The 22,672-nt window shown below is 40.4% G+C and overlaps 2 protein-coding genes across 7 annotated transcripts in view; one reads left to right on the top strand and one right to left on the bottom strand.

Annotated features, from left to right (window-relative positions):
• The window catches only part of COL19A1 (collagen type XIX alpha 1 chain), a 220,136-nt gene extending 210,503 nt beyond the window's left edge, over positions 1-9,633 (top strand). For all 5 annotated transcript variants that reach the window (XM_063330245.1, XM_063330242.1, XM_063330244.1 and 2 more), the window contains one exon: positions 86-9,633. In XM_063330245.1, coding sequence (XP_063186315.1) covers positions 86-222 — 137 coding nt within the window. In that variant the 3' untranslated portion in view covers positions 223-9,633. The remainder of the gene's footprint in view (positions 1-85) is intronic.
• Positions 9,634-9,913: 280 nt separating this feature from the next.
• COL9A1 (collagen type IX alpha 1 chain) overlaps positions 9,914-22,672 on the bottom strand; it is a 74,786-nt gene continuing 62,027 nt past the window's right edge. For both annotated transcript variants that reach the window (XM_063331123.1, XM_063331124.1), the window contains exons 31-38: positions 21,418-21,453; positions 21,262-21,306; positions 19,421-19,453; positions 17,081-17,227; positions 16,580-16,634; positions 14,337-14,525; positions 11,462-11,539; positions 9,914-10,237 (exon numbers count right to left, since the gene is read on the bottom strand). In XM_063331123.1, coding sequence (XP_063187193.1) covers positions 10,053-10,237; positions 11,462-11,539; positions 14,337-14,525; positions 16,580-16,634; positions 17,081-17,227; positions 19,421-19,453; positions 21,262-21,306; positions 21,418-21,453 — 768 coding nt within the window. In that variant the 3' untranslated portion in view covers positions 9,914-10,052. The remainder of the gene's footprint in view (positions 10,238-11,461; positions 11,540-14,336; positions 14,526-16,579; positions 16,635-17,080; positions 17,228-19,420; positions 19,454-21,261; positions 21,307-21,417; positions 21,454-22,672) is intronic.

Here is a 22,672-nt window from a genome sequence, read left to right as displayed (position 1 = left end):
CGCGCAGCCGACTCTCGGTGATGAAACGCGGGGCACTGCACGCGCTCTGGCGAGGACTCTGCTAATTCGAGCTTTGTTTTACCAGCTGCTGGCCTGCCGGGCCCACCGGGGACGCCAGGCTCACCCGGACCGCAGGGACCACCTGGACCTAACGGAAGATGCAATCCGGCAGATTGCTATTACCATATATCACAGACTCGGTCACACACCAGCGGGAAATAAAAACCCTCTCCCGTAGACACTTGGGTTCACAGTCACTTTTCACTCCTCTCAATAAGTTAATTTAATCTTTGAAATACTTGGTGCATTTTTTCCCCCTCGACACTGCCTGGCATATAGATAATTTATAAGGCACAGAATTGAGCCTTTTTCTATGTTATTTGCAGTGTCGTAATTATGAAATGATGATATGTATTTCCCAGAGTGCATTCCATGTGTTATGTTTCTCATATTTATTTTGCTTAGAGGAGAAAATAGGCCCAAATAATTTTCATAAGCTTCTTTCTTCGAACAAAAAATATTTTATTATAACTTGAGACTGTATGTACACCTCGGTATGTAAGCTGGCTTTATTTTTCTTGCTGGTGTTGAAGTTTAAGCGGAGAAAATGCATTTCTGAAGTTTCAAAGCAGGACCTGAGCCTGGAGCACTGGGAACTCTGTCTAGTCTAAACGTTCGTGTCCCTTGAGGAGGATCCAACACGTGCTTCTGAACCGGGTCTGTGTCGTGCCCCACGAATGCTACCCACCGTTTCAGTCACTTCCTAGATGTCGAAGAAGGAAACGAAGATGTGTTTATGATCTCTCTAACCCCATGCAACGTTTAGCTTGACTGAAAATGCGCCATGTGTAGCCCCGAGAAGCGTCTCTCCTGACTGGATGTTGTCCCAACTGAGGGCTTGTATGTTCATTTAGTCATGGTTACGTAGACTCTGGATATTAAACTTTTAGGGGCTGGCGGTGGTGTTCATAGCTGAGAACTGGCACGTCTTCTAACTGTTACGTGGACTTAGTAATTACTGCCTATAACCAAGCTACTCTGCCATCATGTCTGCTTACAGCAAAGGCGACCTCTTCCTTTGGAGCAGAGGTGGTGGGTACACAGTGAGACAGTCAAAGAAGGAACTTTGCAAGCCACTAGCCTTATAGATGGCACAGTTTTCCTTTTCCTCCTGCAACAACTGTGTGCCAAAATAAACTTGAGAAGAACATGGAAACATTAGAGCACAAAACTCACAGGTCCTAATAGCTGGTTGCAAAAAAATGAGCTCAAGAGAAATTTGGAAAAATTACTAAACCCTCCTTGGAAAGGTCTACTACAGACAGCACAACTGCATGCAGTTTGCAGGCACTGAGTAAATCCTACGGGACCTGACGTTGTCAATAAAGGAAAAACAGCTATAGACCTCAAAGGGTTGAGCAAAAGAAAAGATGGAGAAAATCAATTGTACAGAGGCTGAGTCTGAAAAACAGGGAGGAGGATTGGCTGACGTTTCACTCCTGATTATTAGGAAACAGATGATCCTAGGTTAGTCCTAAGGAATTTGCTATGGTGCAATAGAAAGTGAAGGTGCTATTGAGAAAACATGGACAGCTATAATAACCCACGACCTCAAAATAAACCCATAGTTCACAAGCAGCAGTGAGGGCTCTTGCCCCACCATTAGGAAGCCAGCGGTTGTCTCCACTTCAGGCTGGTAAGTGGTTTTGGTGATCTCCGTGCTTGGGCAGTACAGAGCCACCAGGGACGCATTCCCAAATTGGAAGTGCTGGGTTCCAGGGAACCTGTTGTAAGGCATTAATCTGGCTGACTTCTGGGTGTTGCTTAAAAGCAGTAAGGAATGAATGGTGGGAGTCTTTTAAAAAAACAAAATACATTGTAATTTGTTCTGAATAGAGTTCCTAGCGCTTGTACCCAGACAAGAGGCAACAGAGTTAACCCGGGTAGCTGAGGAGCACAGGCAAGGCTTAGCCACGCTTTCTGAGAGAGAAAGCATCCTCCAAGAGCAACCTGGAGTTGCCACTTAATGTGCCAATCAGTGAGGCGTTTTGAGGGAAGAAGGCGCTGGGCACAAGAGCGATGATTAAGTAAACTCGGAGATCAAAGGCTGAGAGTAAACACCTGGGACAGGAGAGGGCGGAACGGAGGAGGATGGCAGAAAGCTATGGCCTACCACGATACCAGCCCCTGAAGGGAATCTGCAAGCTCTAATGTGCCCTGCAGCTGGGGACCCCTTGGGGGGATCAGGGTGCTTTGCCCATCCCTCGTGAGGATGGAGATGGACGGGTCACAGCTCACAGGCGAACCACAGTCCTCATGCCTCCTTTGCTGCTGTCACTGTCCCTTGAAGGTGGCGACCGCCCCTTCTCTAGGCCAGCACGTCCTCCACTCTGGGAACGGTGGGCACCTGTCCTGCCGAGGTGAAGGTGCATTTGGAACACGTGGTCGGGGCTATGCTTAGCTCAAAAAACACGCTGCTCCCATTCCAGACCTCCGGTGCCCATGGAGCACGTCTTGGTTTGCTCTGCGGCGTCGGCCGCCTTACCAGATCTGGTCCCCAGAAGCTGTGTGAGCGCTGGGGACTGGTGAGGTGGCTTGAAACTGAGCGCTTGGCTGTCCCCAGGCACCCGCTGCTGCTCTCCGGGCCACAGGTCTGCCAGCCCAGCGAGTAAAGCCAGGGGCCTGCCACCAATGTATATATGGGTGTATATACACCAGCGGAGGAACGGGCCCCGCATACTGTTTTCCATTCAGCCAAATGAACTGCTGGTCAGGTATCTTGCATGAACATTGTTTTTTTGGGGTTTTTTTTGGTTTTTTTTTTCATTGATTTCTTTTTACTTCTTTAGTAATTCCAATATCTGTAAAAATCTAAATATTTTTTTACTTCCTAAGTTAATTTTAAACTTCATTTTCGGTGATAATATCGAAAAGGGTGCTGTCTTGTAAAGGGTGTCCGCGTGACTGAGAGGTTTCCAAGCAGCCCCTGTCCTGGAAGGCTGTACATAGGCTATTGCGCCGCGTTAGCGGTATGTGTATATTTTGGGGCTTTTAGCTAGCTGAAACCGAGCATCTGTTATTTGCCGGATGAAATTGCTGTATGTTAATTTACTTGAATTTATCGGAAAGCAGAACACTTTTTATATTTGGAGAAGTTTATTTTTTCATCTATGTTTCCTACAGATGCCTTTTTTTCTTTTTATAGGCTCAAACCTAAAGGTCTTTTAAAATGTATTTGAACACTTTGAATTGATTTGCAGCTAACTTTGGTAATTATCTTGTTGCGTTATTTTATATTTTGCTAAAGGCCCACTTTAATTTTCTCACGTGAGAAAACGGGTATTTTGTTATATGGGCTATCTCGATACCTTTTTTAAGATGCCGTGTTCTTCGCTGGGGTGGAGCAGAGTTAATCCCAGCGTAACTTCAGTTCACACTGGGTTGCTCCCGCTCGACATTTTTAGAATTGAAAGCAGAAGGTTGCTGGAAAAGGTGCTTCTGCATGGTTTTCTGGTTTGGCCCCTGAAATTTCTTTGCCGTTTCAGACTGATGTTGTTTTGGGTTTTGGGAAGGGGGCCAGGGAGGGCTGAGGGGGTGCTAATCTATTTTGCAACTTGCTTTATCAATTTCGTATCTGTTTTGAGCAGTCTGTGCTGCAGTAAGTGTTGCAAGGAACTAAACAGGGAGGATTATTTTTTCCAGTAACATAAGGTCTTTTTCTGATTTGGGAATGTTTACGTACAACAGGACCTTGAACTGAAATACCTTTGACAAAATGTTTTAAACCTTTCTTAAAAGCACTCTAAACTTTGTTCTAGTTCAGGGCCAGGCTATTATATTTTATGGCAAATCGCTTTATCACCTACCAAGAACGTGTTGGGATTTTCTTCAGATAGCTATGTACAGAACTCCTCAGGAAGTGATAAACTTGGTAAGAGGGGAACTTTTCTGAGGCTGCAACACCCCTCCTTTTGTCTTTTGTCCACACGGTGGAGTTCAACACGTCCTTTCAGTGCACAGAACGAAGCCCAGGCTGAGCTCACTCAGCAGCCCAAGGAGTGACCCAGCGCCGCGGAGACTCACGGCACCGGAGTCAGTGTTTCTGATTTTGTTCTTGAGCCTGACTTTTTTTTTTTTTTTTTTTTTTTTTATAAAATCCATTTGGTTTTGCATGGTGGTATTTGCAGAAATACTGCCTTTCCTGGGTAATTATGTTCAGATAATATTCTCTGGATTTTATTTGTGTTTTGTATATATACACTTTATAGAAGAACACGCAGTGGTGGGACATCCCGCTTTCAGGCATCGTTTATGTCCAGTGTAATGATGTTTATCTGCGGGGGAGCAGGGATTCTGCTACAGTTAATACGAATTACAACAGCATCCTTCGTACGATTGAGTAACAGTGCAGCCTACTTAGTAATGTTTTAAGAACCAATATTTTTGTCTTAAACTGGATTTGGTTTCAATGCTGAAAGAGCTCTGTGATATGGCAAAAGGGTTGATTGTATCATCCATCCTCCCTTTATGTTTTATGATTGTGGTTTATGACAGATGTTAGATATGCACAGCTTTGTTAAGCGTATTTTTTAAATTAATGGATAATCACACAAGGTATTTTGGCGCTTCTTTTTTTTTTTCACGAGGGTGAAATACTATTTTTCATGTCAGTGTACACTCAATTTTTTTTCTTCTTTTTCTGTAATGTTTACATAAAAGTCTTGTAAAAACCCCAGGGGGTAAACTAGGATTTTATAAACTTGTTTCTCCAAATATACTACAAAAAGCCACCCCCTAACCCTGCATTTTACCAATGGAGTAGAAATGCTGCTTTAACGTGACACGTTAGAACATGAGAAGTATCTCAGGAATCAAAACACTGTTGGTTTGGGGGGGGGGGCGGGGGGGTTAACGTGGTTTTTTTTGATTCTGGATGTAGTGAGTCATATCAATTTTCCTTGAAATCTGTTACATCCACTACAACTAGCGTGTACTGGGTGGACGTTGAAATCCATCTGCACACATGTCGGTGGGTGTAGGCCATGGAGAACAAGTTCAGTGGTGACCTTGCCTTGCTTGGTGTTTAAGGGGAAAACTCAAGCTTCACGACACCTTAAGGAAGTGTGGTTTTCAAATATTAATTGCCAACAAACGTTACAGACTCTAGACCAAAATAAGTTTGTAGCTAAAAAGAATGTAGTCTACATGTCTGTTAGCAGTTTTATCTCTGAGTCTGCTCTCCTACAAACACAAATGCATTTAATTATTTACTGAAGTTTCCATGTAAATATGTTCTGTCTCCAGTCAGTATATTTGAAGAACTTTCAATCGCATACCTTATTTTATTATTTTCTTTCATTTCTGAATGATATGCAGCTGTCACTGAATGAATCACAGTACATGCCGACTGGTTTCTTCTTTCCTTCATTATATTTTAACTTTGCAACATTTAAGGTTCGGTTCAATGGAAGTGTATTAAGTGGATAGAAAATTGCTTTTTACATTATTATGTGGCCATTTACATGCGAAATAGGATTCCGGATGGAATGGGTATGTTTCACATGCTTTCTGTTTGTGGCTCTGTCAGAAATGACAACCTTTCCTTCCGGGTCAAATCACGGGAGGGAGGATGCAACTGTGAACGAGAGAAGGGAGAGAGGCACAAAGCCACCGCAGCGAGCCCCGGGGAGCGTTTGGCACCGGGGCCGCAAGCCTGGGCCGGCGGAATTCAGGGAGGGGGTTGCTTTTGACCACACCGAGGTCAGGCTCGTGCTTCCTATGGGTTGGTGAAACTTAGGGCTCCACAGTCTGGAGGAAAAAAAAAAGGGAAAAACCTTGCCCTTATACGTATATAAAATTTATGGAAGTTAATCTAACCTCTGAGTCAGATGCAGGTAACTTTCCTGTATGAATATGAGACAATCACTTTTATTCAAGAAACTGATTTACTGAACCATTTAACTTTAGGTAACCTTAGGTTTTTTCATTATTCTCTTGCTGCCTGACTCTCCCAGGGGAAAAAAAGAGAACTCCTACATGAGTGGCTAGGTAATAGTTTGACCACTAACTTCATTCTCTTTCTTCAAATTTAATAATGGCTTCAGCAAGCCACTAACACAGTCTAAAGCCGCCACAGTTTACTAGTCCTTTTGAATGCATACACAGCAAGCAAAACAGAACAGTAAGGCAAAAGACCGAAGGGAGGGGAATAAAACTGAAGCTGTAAGAAATCAGGTGGGCATAACTTGCCCCAAAGAATAAAGACATTTCTTCTTTACCTGTGATCCCCGAGGAGATGCAGTGACTGCATTTTAAGTGTAAAGGAACCAGGAACTACGTGGCCAAATAATAATACAGTGATGAGCAGGTCAAGCAAACGCATTTAACCCAATCACCTCAGCAATTTAAAAACATTTGCAAAAATGCAGCATGTGTTTGTACACGAAACACAACTGCTAGGCTCTGCTAGGAGGAACCAATGCTGTTGTCTCTGAAACTAAGGGACTTGATTTTGTTCCCTCTGTCCTTCAAGTAACCTTTCAAGGTACCATCTGTTGACGCTTTCCCATTTTGAAGGAAGAGGAAATTTGGTTGTAGATCTGTGTTTGGCTCTGGGTAAACTCAGATCATGAGCAGGGTCTTCAGGGAAGCAACATCTAGTGTAATCCTCCCCAGCCTTGCTTTCTTGCCTCATTTAGGAGCTCCAAATCGTGCTCTAGAGCTCCTTTGGCCAGAGAAAGACTCTGAAATACTCTTAAGAGTTTTCTGGTAGCACTTCATACTGGGTTGCTTGAACCCGGTGATGGCTGTGAGAGAAAACTTTATATATAAGCTCTCTCTATATATATAAACTATAGATGCATAACATATCTATAGATATTTTAGTGCAGTATTCGGCAGCAATGTTACTAATACTTGTTAGTAGCCTAGTAGGAAGGCATTGCAGTCACCATTATAAAATACCGGATTGGATTGTGAAGAACTGGTTACCATTTTGAGGACGGTTGTTAAACATCGTTCTCTTGGTTCCTGCCTGCGCTTAAGTAACGGAGGCACTAAAATATGTATTTATCACAGTGCAATTAAACCTCCAGAATTAAGAGTGGCGACAGAGATCCTGATGGGTAAAGGGGATTTTTCACTAGTCTTTTGTTCAGAAAAATCTCATAGCCTTTTATGATGTTGAACCAGAAAGAGATGAGAACAAGTTTTACGTGGGGCTTCCCCGAGATGCCGGGAGCATCTGGTTAGCACGGGCAGCACGCTGCCAGTGGCTTCTGAAACCTCTCAAGCTCTTTGCTTTGTGCCTTCTAAATATATTTATTTAAACTAGCACTATTTTCTTCTGTATCACCGGAGTTGATACGCCTTTCTTTTACATTCACAATCCTGTCTTTATTTTCCAAATCTTTATTTACTTGAATGTGCTGTTACTGAAAATTCAGTTCCTGGTATTTTTTGGTACCTGGTCTACCGTTCTTCAGATAACGTTTTTCCCTCTCTTGCACAACATTTGGACTTGGTAAATACTTAGATTAACCAACGTGTCCCATAATGACTTATAATGGGCCTGAGGATTTATTCTTCAGTTCTGTATTTTAAGCTAAAACTCATGAGTCAGCTCGAAGGCAGAAAATCTTTCACAATCTTAAGCTATCCACTGATACAGAGTCTGCATTGAACTGACCTTCAGTGTTGAATTTGTTTGTTTGTAACAATTCTTATTTTGTTTTTACATACGAATGTTTTCTCTCCTACATGAGTTTCTTTCCATTGTGGAATTTTATGCATTTTTCAGGCTATATTTTTTAAAGCAGTTCACATTTGTATTTAAATGTTGGGGGGTTTTGCTTCTTTTGATTCACTATGTTTATGCATTACCTATGGAAAATAATATTTTCATTCTGTTACCAGTTGGGTTGGTTTTTTTCTTCTTTTTAACAGTTTTACACACTTTATAGTCAAAATAAAAGTTTGCTGGTGAAACTACAGTTTGTCACTACCACTAACGTTTTATTTGTTGCCCTACGTAACGAGTACTTTTGAAGATTATGCCATAAAACAGTAAAAACCGACCTGATTCTAAAACTGTAGAGATCACCCGTATGTGTTAACAAGCTAATCACCGTGTATGCAATTGTCTGGATTTGTTTCTTAAGAATGAAATTCTTTGCAGTCATCTATTCTGATGACTTCTTGTAGCATTAATGCCGGAGATGTTGGTCGTGAGAGAGTTTGGCCAAACCAGAGGTGCAAGAGAACTGTTCTGTCTCAAGCTTTGCCCAGAGCCTCTGGGAAGAATGACACATTTATATCTATTTTCTTTTCCCATCTTTTCCCTGAAATCTCACCCAGTGCTTTTTCTGTGGAACTAAACGGAGAGCGGTAGACACTTGTAGGCAAGACTCGCTTGTAAAGATTGGACCTCTGTTATATTTTATCATTTAAAATACTGGGCTGTGCAAGGGACATAAAGAGATTACCAAAATTAATACCATTTAACTCGTTCTCAAAAGTCTCTAATAAACGTGCAAATATACTTTGTTTTAGTAGGCAGCCTTATCAGACATTTTTCTCCCAAGTGATCTCTATTTACATATTTTCTCTCAACACATGAGGTGCCCAAGAAGCTGCTTTTAAATGCAACTAGAGCATCAGGTTTGGTGGGGAAGGCTTATCTATTGGTTTTTTCAAGAATTCCTTTTAGAGTACACATTATTCCACTACCTTTCCCTTTAGTCTTGTCTTGTACATCGCATGCAAAACGCATAGCTCAAATGATCGTGTTATTTCTTTATATTCTCACTGGCATACAAGTCAACAACTTTGAACATAAACAGACACTTAAGGGCTAGGAAAAAAAAATAAAAAAATCAATGCTTAAATCAAGTGTGCCAAAGTTTGTATTTAAAAATTTGGATGACTAATAGCGAAATGAAAGGAAACATTATAGGATGGTTTCATTGTTGTCTTTGAGACACTTCAGAGAAGATAAAGTCAAACGTGCAAATAGTTTAATTTATACAGAGAGAAAGAAAATATCCACATTGCACATTTTTTGCTAAAAATTGTGTTTATCTAAAAAAGACAACTTGGGATGTCTAACGGCTGTCTTCTGGCTGTTCTGGTTTTTGGTATTGAATGTAACCATACATACAAAAACATAGGGGGGTTAAAACATTATTTATTTGGGTTTTGTACAACCACAGATGTTACTTCAAAATCTGTAATCTCTACTATAAAACTTTTATGTTTCTGGGACTTAGAATTCCCTTGACAGTGGCTACTAGCCTTTTATTTTAATTTCACATAGAAGGAGGCAAGCTGGAATAGGCTTCATACAAAATTATGAATGCAACACAAATTGGAGTGGAAAATTAAGAGGTTATTCCACGTGGCTTATTCATGAGAACACAGTGATCATACTTTTACAGAGATTTACAGCATAAAAGTTGTCAGGGGTGGCAGGTTTTCATAAGAACAGCCTCCCCCCTGTGTTTCTACAATCGAAATGAAGAGCTGAGGGAGGCTTAGCGTATCCTGTACAGCACATACGTAGTACAATGCAATGACTGCGCGTGAAGCGATGGCATCTGCTCGGGCGTGCTCTGAAGTTTATTTTACAAGTACAAAAGAATAGCTACAACTGAAGTAAATAAACTATTCCTTTTTTATTTGATGACTGAAGACACATTATTTCTCTGTACATCATACATAGGAATTAAGTCGGGGAGGAGGAGAAATCACAGAAACTCTTTATTAAAAAAAAATAAAAATAAAAAATAGGCAAGTGCCTTTTTCCCCCCCCCCGCAAAGGGAGAAAGAGCCAGAAGGCATCACCTGTGTATTTCTGTAAGCACCATTGTTCCAGCTTGTGTTGCTAAGTACACCTTTAAAAAGAATGTACAACCACGGTGTTAAAAATGCCTTACTGAAACCTTGGTTGAAAGGTTTCTCCCTGTTTGTATTTCTCCTTCATTCCTTATTTTTTCTCAGCTGTCTGTGCAGGAAGTAAATTGATGCCGACACTTCGTGGCACTTGCGTTGCCCCTTCACGGCCCTTTCATGTTCTTACCAACTCTCTGTCCAGCTTGCATTCTGCAAGACGACGGCTCGCAGTACCCAGGAGGGCCGGGAGGGCCAGGAGGACCAGGAACTCCAGGCTGACCTGCCACCCCAGGGAGACCTCGGTCACCATCACGGCCTTCCCTGCCGTAGCTGGGTTTGCCTGGTTCACCTGGAAAAGTGGATGCAGGTCTAAAAATTGGCATATACATATAACTTTACTGAACATCCTCTTCTTAAAAAGCTGTATGAAGATGGCTTTTTAGTGCTCTTGGTGAATTCCCCAGAGAGGTGCCTACTTGGAGGGACAGTTTTCCTCTAATAGCCAGCCAGGCTGTGTTTACACATCTACAGCAATGCAATGTCAGTCCCAACCCTCTCCCGTTATACTGGAGCAGATCTGCTGCTGTAAAAAGCTCTGCCGTGTAACTGATTGCAGCACTGTGGACAACCCTGTTGGTGAAGGCTATGAAGGAGCAGATGCTACTCACTACTTCAGAGTTACATTAGCACTCCAGAAAGAGAGACATCAAAAACTTATTTTTATTCTCCACTCAGATGTGTTGGGGAAATAGATAGATAGAGTGGAACTGCTGAGCACTAAGGTGTCTTTTTACTGCTCTATCTTCAGTGAAGGGATGAAATGTAGTGATTTTCTGTAAGCCTCTTCCTATGATAAATTTCTAAAGACGACAACTCCGAGTTTCACAGATGTCCTAGGTATCAGTATATACTCAACTGATATTTTTTTCTCCGTTTCACAAAGAGAACAAATTTTGGTAGTTTCGGTCCCCATATACACACAGAAAAGTGCTACAGAGAGATACTGATGGAAATGCCTTTTACTTTCCTTCACTGGCCACTGGAGGCCAGTCGTGCTGCACTCGTCAGCCAGAATCTGTCCTGGACCCCTGTTACGTAACAGTGCAATTAATTACCACAAAAATAAAGGAGAATGGTACTTTGAATGTCCTAAATTACGAATGGAGATTTTTGAAGACTGCTGTGGCTGCCAGTGAGATAATCTAGGGTTTGTGACCTTTTTAGTTTGTTTTTTGTTATATATATGGATAGTTGTATAAAAAAAGAGAGGCGATTTTACACATTTCTCTGTGTGTGTGAGAGAGAGATTGCCTCTTCTTTCTATTTTTTTATGGTTTGTATACATTTTTTCTAATCTTTCTACACTGAGTTAAATGGGGTGGTAGCTCTTTAGTAAAAGAGCTTTTAATTCTGATTTGTGACTGTATCATTACCTATGTAGTAAAAATTATGGAGTACTGTTATTTGGAAGTTTATTGCTTAATGGACATGTTTTGTCTTTCTAAGGCAGCTTGAGTATCAGTTCTGAATGAATTTTTACTCTCCTCTTTATCTTCACCCTTTTAATATTTACCTGGAAGACCTCTTGGTCCAGGGTAGCCTTTCAGTCCTCTGCCTGGAAATCCTCTTTCTCCTCTTTCTCCTGGTTCACCTAAAGCAAATTCATGAAACATTAGTTACAGCCTGCTTGGAGCATTACTTCCAGTAAGTTCCCTCTCTGAGGTGAATGGCAAATAAGCAGAGAATTCAGGTGGATGTATATACAGTCTTAGCACCGTTGAATGATGTCCTGACACATGTCCTTGTAAGAGGTTTGGGATTTGTTTGGGAATTTTTCCCCCATTTGAGTTATACTCAGATGTGTTGGAGGGGAAAGAAAAATACTTGGGGCTGGACAGTAAGCACCATCAAAATATTCCATTGCCTGTATAACAGAAATAAACCAAACTCACGAAGCTACACAGGCTATTTTAGAATACAGGCTGAGGGTACTGGAAATGGCTTTCACAAGACCACATGAACTCTGCTAATAAGTAAAAATTCTCAGGTGCTGGTCCTTGAGACAGCTAGTGTAGAGAAGAAAAGAGGAGCTGGCTTCCACACATTACAGTATTCTGTTGACAACCACATAAGGTATTCATAAAAGTAAAACAAAGGACTTTGTTCTCCTGTACTGGTATTATGGAGACTTTTCTTTGGTGGGTGGCCAGCTTTTCTTCAAACTCATATGTTGTTCCAAACAAGCATCTTATTAAGAGGAAGCTTTTTTTGTTGTTTTAATTGTAAAGTTCAAATTCTGTTCACTGTATATATTCCATAGCAGTACCTGTATCTACCACTCGTGAATACCCTATGTAAACTCTTTTTTTTTTTTTTCCTGCAAGTCAAGAGTCTCAAGTATATGCCTAATAATGTTTGAGCGAGCTTTATTTTGTACTTCCGTACTTTCTTGTACTGCAGTGAGGAGAGCTGGAATAGACTGTTAAGTATGGGGCTTGCCTAGAAATGGCACAGCAGAAACCAAAGGAGCTATGTAACGGGACACAGGAGTCAGTACAAAAGTCCACGTTTTAATAAAAGAATAGAAGATGCACATGGGGTGCTAGAGGAGGAATCTTATCGCTACATTTCAGACTGCCTAGTCAACATGGAGATCAAGCCTGTCTTTGTAAATGCAGCTACTGGAAGCACCGATGTCAGGATACCCATGTATACTTCTGCTATTTCCAGCTACTGAACGCTTTGGAGTGGTGTTTACTGGTGGTTGTTCCAAATTTCTCCAACTTCTTATGTCTGATTCTGCTATCCTTCACTATCCCAGATTGCTCATTAAAGTCACGATAACCTCCTTCCTTGAGGCAACTCTTTTTGACTCTGCTGTTGTCAATGTTGTTAAAAACACTGTACCTTAGTATCTTCTATCTCATGGTTACACATTCTTGTGTTTCTGTCTCCTCTTTATCATGCTCTTCTAAACCATTCTTGACATCCTCTTCCTTTTCCCCTTTTATCAAATGTCCTAGGTACCCTTTTCCTCTCACTCCCATCTCAGACAACCCCCCAAATGGATGGGGAAAGTCAGTTCATCTCTGTGGAACTCTGATAACTACCAGGAAGTCAGAGTGACGCAGTGGGATTTTCTTCAGTGTACCTGCCATGTACCATTGATAGCACTTCCACATGAGCATTCACCACTTCTCTTGTATCTGTAATTGCATGTCAAGGTCTACTGTAAGGTAACTTGGCATTTGATGACAATTGTGATAGGAAACAAAGCATTTTGCTTGTTTGGGGCTTTTTCAATGCTCTGTAGATGTTTTGTTGTGGTTTTTTTTTTTTTTTTTTTTTAATATTAACACAGTGCAGCCTGCTGTGTGCTGAATCGAATTCAGCATATTAGATCACCTGCGTATCTCAATTTTTTTGTTGCTTCTGCAAATACAGATGACATTACCTTAAATGAAAACAGTAGCAGAGCTCCAGCAACAATGCTGTTAAGGTTTGCTTTGTTTGTATTCTATTTCTTCTCTCAAAGGTTTTCCCAATTTTACTTTCAAATAAAACATTACACAAAAGTAAATGCTCTAATCCAGCAACGGACCGGCTTTGTGCAGAAATACAATTTTTAAATAAAACCTTCCTTCAAGAAAACAAATTGAAACCACTGATGAATAGAAACTAATACATACATAGTGGACTTTGCAGAAAATTCTACTGTATAATCCTTTGGAGGAATATAGACCCACTCAGTCAGGAACAAAAGAGATTAACTTAGATCGAAGTTTTTTTGTGAAGTGTAAGGTAAGTCAATTTTATTATGGATTTGTTCTTGCCAGAGAATCAATAGGTTATGGTACAGGGTGCAATGATGTTAAATGGCTTAAGTATTATACCCAAGTAAGAGGCAGACTGTTATCAGTCACTTGTAATGTGACAAACTGGATAGACTTAGAAAAGGAGGCTAGAGATTAGTGAACGACTCTGACTGTTTACGTATGCTTTTGGGACCACAAGTCTCACAGAAGCGATGATCACAACCGGACTGAGTGGAGGAAAGACAGAATCGCTGCTGGAACTTTTCAGCATAGGAAAAACACAAACCTCAAAAGTCCATGAGAGGGAAAATTAATATTAGGAAACTGACTCCTCTGCTTACTATTAGTTCAAGGCAGATAGATACCTATCCTTTCTCATACGATGTAAGTGATTTGATGACAAAAAACAGATTTATAAATACGTCTTGCTGAGGCCAGGCCAATGTGCCCTTTAATCACTGGGGCAACCGAGGCAACAATTAGAAAAACAGCTTAGGTTCCTAATGCAGGATCTTTTCCACATGTGTACAATGCACAGCTACAGCCAAAGGAGAGGAAAGAAAAAAACAAAGAAGCAAAACCAGAAAAAAATAGAGCAGTCAACAACTGAAGGCCAGCTACAGAATTTCTTACCTTTAGGACCTTTACGACCGATCTCACCAGGGGGACCTTTAAGGCCAGGCAAGCCACGGGGTCCAAGCTGTCCTGGGAAGCCATTTTCACCAGCAGGCCCTGGAGCACCTGGTGGCCCTGGTCGGCCGGGCAAACCTGGAGCACCAAATTCTGGCCTCTTAAGACTGGCTGCCAGCTGAGCTAGTTGTTCTGCAATGAACAGGAATTAAGCAGTAAGTGGATCTGAATGGAGAGATTCCCGTGTTCACTGAAGAGCATGTATTCTCTGCTACAGAAACTAACAGGTTACAGTACAGCACCTTCCTTACGTACAACGCTGTTTACAAAGTTTGTTACGTATAAGATACTATCTTGGTAGTACTAGAGGGAAACCACAGGCACCCTGTGGAGCTGGTCATTCTAAAGCCTACATCGTAAACATTTAATTTTTGCAAGCTGAAAGGACTTAAATGTATATGGTTTATTTAGAAATGCCCTTAGAATTTTCTATGTCATTTAAATTTCAACCATATAGTAAGAAAACTTACTCATGCAGTTGCTGCCTCTTAAAAGAGGTCTCTGTTACTACTTGTTAATCTTTATTTAAATCCGTCTTTGCAAGAACAACAACTAAAAAAGCATGAGGGCAGTCATCTACCTTCTTTTTCAGAGGAAAGAAACCCTCAAATTGGTGCTTCTGGGCTCAAGTTTGATAAATAATTGAACGTTTTACGTTGATCTTTTCTTAAGGTAAATCAGCAGAAGCTTTGTTCTTCATTAGGCATAGGATCAGCTGGCCATTCCTTGGAATCGTTTAAGCTAGCTATTCCCCTTTCCTCATCCCTCTTTCAGGCCACTGCTGCAACAGCATGTGAGCAGTCCTCTCTTCCCTTATCATTTCTGTTCTATAGTTCAAAGCCATCTTCCAAGCATGCCTTAGAAATAACTTTCTCTGGATACAGCCACACAAAACTCCATATGACATTTGCTATCAAGTCTGCATGACTTGGCAAGACTAGTTATTTGCTGTCCGCAACCAAGAAAATTTAAGAAGACGGGGATGGGGGGCAGATGTAAAGGATCTGAAATAAAACAGGAACTATGGCTAGCAGATACCTGAGGAAGACTGGGGATAGCAATCTCCAGGCAAAGCCTACTCAGGACATGACCTTCAATTACGGTTGTCTTTAAGCTGACAAGGTTCCAGGGACACATGTGGATTGGTTTCTTCTTTTTGGTTTTGGTTGATTGGTTTTAAGCATGACACTATTGACAATTACAGGGGTTCTCAAGAGGGATGCAATTAAGTTAGTCTAGATTTTTCCCATAGCCTTCTCTTCACTGCTAATTCTGATGGTTATGAATAAATTCAACCATCATACCTGATTTCACTACAATCTTCCTCAGTATTACTGTGTCTTTCAAGAGACCACTTTAAAAGGCCTTATTATCCTATCTATAAAAAACTTTAAAAAAAAAAAAACGAAACCTGTTGGGCAGTGTCAAGAACAATGATGGCTACTGAGATTAGATTAAATCATGAGCAGCAATTTCATTCTGGTAAACTCCTGACATTACACAGGCATAACACCCCAAAGGGCATCTTCAGTAGCAAGTATGGAAAAGTCTCTTTGGTGCTTACAAGGCAGCATAAATTTTTAAACTCAGTAAAACCCATGCACCCAAGTGTATTAGAAAAGCTCCAGATTTCTGTGTGTGTCAAGAAGAACTAAGCAAATATAATCAGGGTTTTGAACATATGCCTATTGCTTTCATTTTATGGCGTGTTTCCTACACAAAGCCTCTCTCCGGACTTCTCTTTTTTTTTTTTTTTTTTTTTTTTTTTTTTTTTTTTACTTATTTTGCACATAGTTTGTTTGCTGTAATCTAATAGCACACAAATGGTAAAACAACCTTTCTGTGAAGTTGTGTATTTTTATATTAGTAAACATAGCAAGCGATTTCTACAGAAAATACATGTATTTCGTAAAAACACTCTGGTATATCACATGGTTACTCTAGTAATAGTGTGGAATCAACAGCTGTTTCAATGAGGCTGCAAAGTATATATAAAATAAGGGACTTCTTTCTCATATTTTCTCATACTGTGTCCACCTTCACATGTGGGAAGATTTTCTGCCAGGTCCCCTGCTGAGGCTGTGGTATTTGTGCTGGATAAGACTGGGAAGATCGCGTTTGCCTCCACAGCAGTAGATTATCCACATTTAAATGCACAAGAAACAAGTACTTTTTAGCGTATTTACCTTGCATGACTCTCATGCAAACCTGCTTAATGTGCTGATCGGTTGGTTCTTTTCCCTAGGATTAAAAAAAAAAAAAAAGTTTATAAAAACAGTTGATATAACAGTACATCTTGTAAGTGTGCCTGATGTGAAAAATGCTGGCCGGTCGATAAAAAGATGTTCCAATCCCTGCAAGTGCAACTATTCCAGCTGAAGTCAATTTGACTAGCAAGGTAGACACTACGTGTGATACACCCATGTATCAAACATGTGCACCACAGGAGTGGGTGGGTGTAAGAAAATGGAACTGATCAGAAAGCTGAGGACCCAAGGACCTCACTGCATACAACCCTAAGATTTCTCTGGTGCACAAATGTGGCTGTTGTGTGGGACGGTGTATTTCAAACTCTACTGTGGCGCTTGGGTTTTGTATGCACACGCATCTCCCGATGCAAGAAACGGAGTGGAGTGAGTGACAGATGAGTGTCCGAAAGATGCCAATTACATGAAACCAGTACTTACAGCTGGACCTTGGCTGCCAGGGAGCCCTGGGGCACCCTGTTCGCCCTGCAAGCCTCGCGGTCCGGGTGAGCCTCGCGGCCCTTCCATGCCAGGCAGTCCCCGACTTCCCTCAGGGCCACGGGAACCAGAGTCTCCAGGATTACCAACCTGACAGTGAAAGAGAGGAATTGCAATGGACTGCTATACCGGTATTGGACTCGTTCTGACATATCAAAATGGTGACAGGAGCTATTTGCAAATGCAAAACAATGAACGCTGGGATGTAGAGAACAGCTTATTTCTAAATAAGGGACAGGAGTCAGTGGTTATGTGATTTATAAACTTTCAAAGAGGTCTGTGTTCCTCATTTAAAAGGGAGAAGTGGAAAAATAATATTCTGTCAAATGACGCAAATTGGCACCCATAGTGATATGCACAAGACATTGGGGTTTTTTTGTCAAGGAACAGATCTCCTATACTTGGTTTCTACTTCTGCCCTTGTGCATGTCAAGTGCGACTTTTCTAGACATCAAGTGCTCCTTAAGTTACAAAAATTCCAGCTCTGTGCTTGCTCCAAATGCCTTTCATGCCTTTTGTAGAGAGTACCACAGTATGAGCCTGTATCATCTAGCCCCCAGCTGCTTGGGAATACACATTTTTGCTTTGTTTACATCTGTCAGAGACACAGCTCACTGCACACAGGTTCTACTGCCTGCACCTGAGCTTGCACATAGTGGAGGGAACACCCTCACACAAACTGATGCTGACAAACTGCCTGAAGAGACGCAATGCCAGCTTATTTCACTCAGGGAAGGGGTAGAAAGAGCTATTTACTGGTAAAGCTTCTTGACCCCTGGCGAATGAAAGGATTGATATGGTTACGTCAATATGTCCGCTTACATACATTTAGTAAATAAAGCTATAGCTCCAGTAAGTTTTCTAAAAGTGATTAAATATCATGCAGAGTGAGACCTATGCCAACAGGCACCTCTGAGTTACTTTCAATACAAGTTATTTTACTACAATTAATCAATAGTAATACTAATGAACAAAAAGAATAACAAAAAACAAACAAACCCAAATAAAATTAACACCCCGCCCCCCAAAAAAAAACCAAAACAAACAAACAACATAACAAAACCAAAAACCAAAACAAACAGAAAAAAAAATCCTACATACTTATGGCTTCCCAAAGCCAGTGGGAGAAGAACAAAGAAAAAAAAAAAAAAAAGACAGACAAACAACCCCCACTGAAAGAGATGCTCAAAAACATGGAAATGACTCAACTGCGGTATCAGTTAAAACCACAAGATGGAGCCATTTCAGTTCCACCTATGCTGCATCTCGGACAGCTAATTGCTGTCCCCGTCAGAAGAAAACCCAAAGAACATGCTTCAATAGTATATTAAGAAGAAATTCTCTTCGTGAACTATACAACCAGGAAGCCATCATTCCTTTCTTGCCCATCCTGGTGAGTTATCAGGTTCTCTGATGGATTACTCATCCCTGTGTATGTCTTCATGAGGATGACAAGCGCTCTAGGGTCTCATCAAGAGAAAAGGATTTAAAAAATCTAGGGGGAATGCAACTACAGCTTTCTCCTCTACTGCACCTCTTCCTCATAAGATCTTGATCACCAGCACAGAGTCTAGCTTTCGTTTGCTTAGCTTCAAAAATCACACCAACTCCTGAGAACACAAGCATAGCTCTTTTTGTTATGTTCAGCCTCAGTTCCCTGTAGGCAGAACTGTTGATATGTTACTATCATAGCCCAAACTGTCAGCTGCTGTAACGATCCCACTCGTCAGTGATCTTGAAATAAAAGAATGTGTTCAGCTCTCAAATTCTTTTTGTTATGTGACATACAAGCTTCTGCTCACCTTCCACATCAAAGCTATCACTTTGTTATTTCTAAAAAAAAAAAAAGGAATCGGGGCCAGAAATACTTCTGCTTTTCACAGACATCGCAGTCCTGCTGCCAGCTTTTTCACAGTGTAAAGATTATAGGCTGCACGCAGCCACTGCACTGAGCCTCCTTTATATACAACACCTACTGTACAAAGGATGCATTCATTACCTTTAAAAAAAAAAAAATTAGTTGGCCAGAAAATTGCCGTTGAATAATGTTTCTCTTTTATGGAGCTTAGAATTCTGGATGTGAATTCCTTTCCAAAGCAAATTCATTTTAATATTAACTGTATTCAAAATCCAAACAGAAGAAATGTTGGGACTCATTCATTTTAACTGCGATGAAGAGCTCAGCTCATTATTTCTGTTTTGTTTCTCAAATCAGAAACCCATCTATCTGATCTACTAGATCTCTGTATTTCTGTAACAGTGCTTGCTATTCATCATACTTACAGCTCCCTTTGCTCCTGGCAATCCCATATCACCCTAAGCGAAAATAAGACAAACTATATTAGAAGAGAGCATCCGTTATCATAGACATTACAAATGCAGTAAACTTGACACAATTTTTTTCACTGTAAAAAAAAAATGCTCACATTTTTAGTTGATTTATGCAAAATTGCACCTGAAATGAATAAAAATTCATTTGGAAATAAACCTTAAATTTAAGATGGTTTTTTTTGGTAAAATTCCTTTCTCAAAAACATTTCTGTAAGGTACAAATAAGAAAGCATGTTTATTATAATTGGTTTGGTATTGCTTATCTTAGAATTAGATACACGGCTCTAACCTCTCAAGCCACAGTTACAGCACAGGGAAATCATGGCAGATTGCTTGGAAACCTTTAGAGGAAGCATTATTTAATCAGGAATTTCTAGTTTGACAGAATTATGGATCTTTTACATTGTTGTGTTAGCCCTGACAAAACTGCAGCAGAAACCAGGCAGGTGTCTACCCAATGTGCTATGAGGAAGCCAAACCCCTAGAAGCTCCTGTTCTCAGCAACCTGGATCCTGGCTTGAACAACCCTGAGATCCCTCTATCACTCAACACAGAATAATAGTCCAACTCCTCAGAAGTTTTTAATTTTCCCTTTGAATTGGGGGAAAAAAAAAAGTTTCAAAATCTTGTAATCACCTATGAAATAGATTAACTCATCTTCTTCAGTGTTTTTTTATATTACTCTTAGAGAGCTTTCTGAAAATTGTATTTTCCCAGTTCCCACATGTCATTGGTGAAATAATTGGTTTTTAAAGGTCAGGAAGGCTACTTTGTCTGTTAATGACTGTGCCATAAGTGAAGTAGAAATAACAACTGTTATCAATTTAAAAACAAGACTGTCAGCACATTTAAGCAACCCATAGTATTGTATGCTTCCTGGGAATCTCTATAGTGATGGTAAAGCCGCATTACTGGGCATCTAGCTCACTAGGGCTGTTAATTAACTTTAGAAGCCTTTCAGAATGGCAGACTGTAGGAAAAAAAGTGCTCATTTCGAGCACAAAACCTGGGTACTGTTTTTTAAATAGGGAGCAGTTTACTTCCTTTTGAAAGCGCAAGTTCTGGGTTTGCTGGATGGGGCCCCATAGGAGCCACTGGATTAGTGCATTTTTCTTTCTGTAGGAAAACAAATCCTCTTTACCCAAGGGGCACATGAGCCAGGCATTACCCACGTGAATTCACAACATGCCGGATTCCTGTGGTATATACACCTTCCTCCAGCAGTATCACAGTGCCACAGCCTCTTCCCAGACCATCGTCCCTCTCCCTAACAGCTACATGCGACAATTTATTTTCAAAGATAAAGGCAACAGAAAATGTTTCCACCAAGTCTGAGTTGTTAAGGATGTTTATTATCTGTGCTCCTGTTCCACCTGAATTAAACTACCTCCACATTCTCACTGCCTCAAACACAAAGAAAATATACGTGTGTGTGTGTACGCATATATATATTCATATATAAATGCTTGGTGTATCTCTACATATGTGTGTGTCTCTCTATATATACACACACACACACAGAGACACCCCCTTCAAGGCAGTTTGTACTGTATTAAACACCTAATAGAATACACGTGTTTCAAACTGCTTTCAAAACAGCAGGAATGGCGTGACTGGGCTAATAATGCTGTGGTTCTGCAATGCCCAGGTGATATAAAACCATGTAACCACGACAAACTGAAATCTGACTTTCCATGATCAAACCATATACTTGAAGCACTCCAACAACGCTTTAAAGTTTTAACTCATGACAACAAGATATCAGATCAGGTGAAGAGAAAATAACGCCTTACTAAGTCACCCTTTTCTCCTCCATCTCCTTCTGCTCCAGGTGCACCCTATATAAAAAAAATAAAGACATACTATCAGCCTTCAGATTTAGTCAATGCAATGTACTGCACCATTTGGTAGTGCGACTTGAAAGTACCGTGACCTGTAACATGACTTACTTGTTCACCCTTTGGTCCTGGTTCACCCACTGAGCCCTAAAAGGTTAAAGATAAAATAAAAAAATAATAATAAAAAAATAATCAGAATTTGAAACTGCAGGTTCAAAAGCTTACTAAATTATCTTCAGTCCTCCCTACCATCAATTATTAATGCAAGAGACCTTTAAAAGCTGCAGATTTTTAAGAATGACAATGAAAGCACTTAAACCTTACTACATAATTAAGGTGACAGACTGAAGGCAAGTAATAACATGGAACATATACTCCACTGCCACTCTGGGTAGTACAGATTCTGACTGTCAAACAGTAGTTCTCCCCTTTACATGTCAGACGCTCTTGCAGCTGCTACAACTCTGCTCTGCAAATTGGTTAGAAGTTATAAGTAAAAAAATCCAGTAAATGTATCACTTTTTCTAGCCCTATTAAGCATTCTGTATTGCTGTAGGCTATATCAGCCCTGCTAACGTGGGATAAGCACACTGAGATATCCACAAGTTCAGTCACAATCTGTCTTGCTTGCTGTTTAATTCTCAACGTTTTTTAGCAGAACTGTCTCTAGAATTTTGATCATTACGGTCAAAGTCGAATGGCTTCTATCTTAAAGTGGATATTCCTTTAAAAAAATAATAAAAAACATTATGTTGCATCTTAGAATCCTGCAACAAAATGTACCTGTATGGACAGGCAGGAACCAACGAGGAATACATTAATGACCTGATTCATTTCAAATATATGTAATTTGTTTCTATAGTAAAAGTATTTCATTTGTAGAACAGTGCTATTTAAGAAAAATCTAAGTATTTGTGTCTGTTAGAAAACCAGTCACACCATCCTTAATTCTTCGCAGTCTGTGCACACTCAAATATATACATTCCAAAAGAACTATAGCTGTGCATAAAAAATTTTTCTAAAACAGATGGAGATACAGGATTTTCTCTCACATTTCAGAGATCCATTTAATTCACATAAGATATAGGCACACAAACCAGTGTAACATCTACAATTTAATTAATTCAGATTTGTTCTCATGTTCCTGAGGACAAGGAGTCAATACTAAATTATCCACAAAGCTAAGCAGTGGAAATCGCAGACCTATTTAACATTCCGGATTTGTCAAACAACACTGAAACTAGTTTGTCTGAAGTGTTCTCAAAATCATGCCTTATTAAGGTTTTCCAATTACTCACACAAAAAGACATTGAGTTCCAACGCAACATCATTTTGGGCGTTCTTATTCTCCACTTACTATTCTTTA

This window comes from Chroicocephalus ridibundus, chromosome 3, assembly GCF_963924245.1.
Source record: "Chroicocephalus ridibundus chromosome 3, bChrRid1.1, whole genome shotgun sequence".
Lineage (NCBI taxonomy): Eukaryota > Metazoa > Chordata > Aves > Charadriiformes > Laridae > Chroicocephalus > Chroicocephalus ridibundus.
This window is presented reverse-complemented; position numbering and strand designations above follow the sequence as displayed.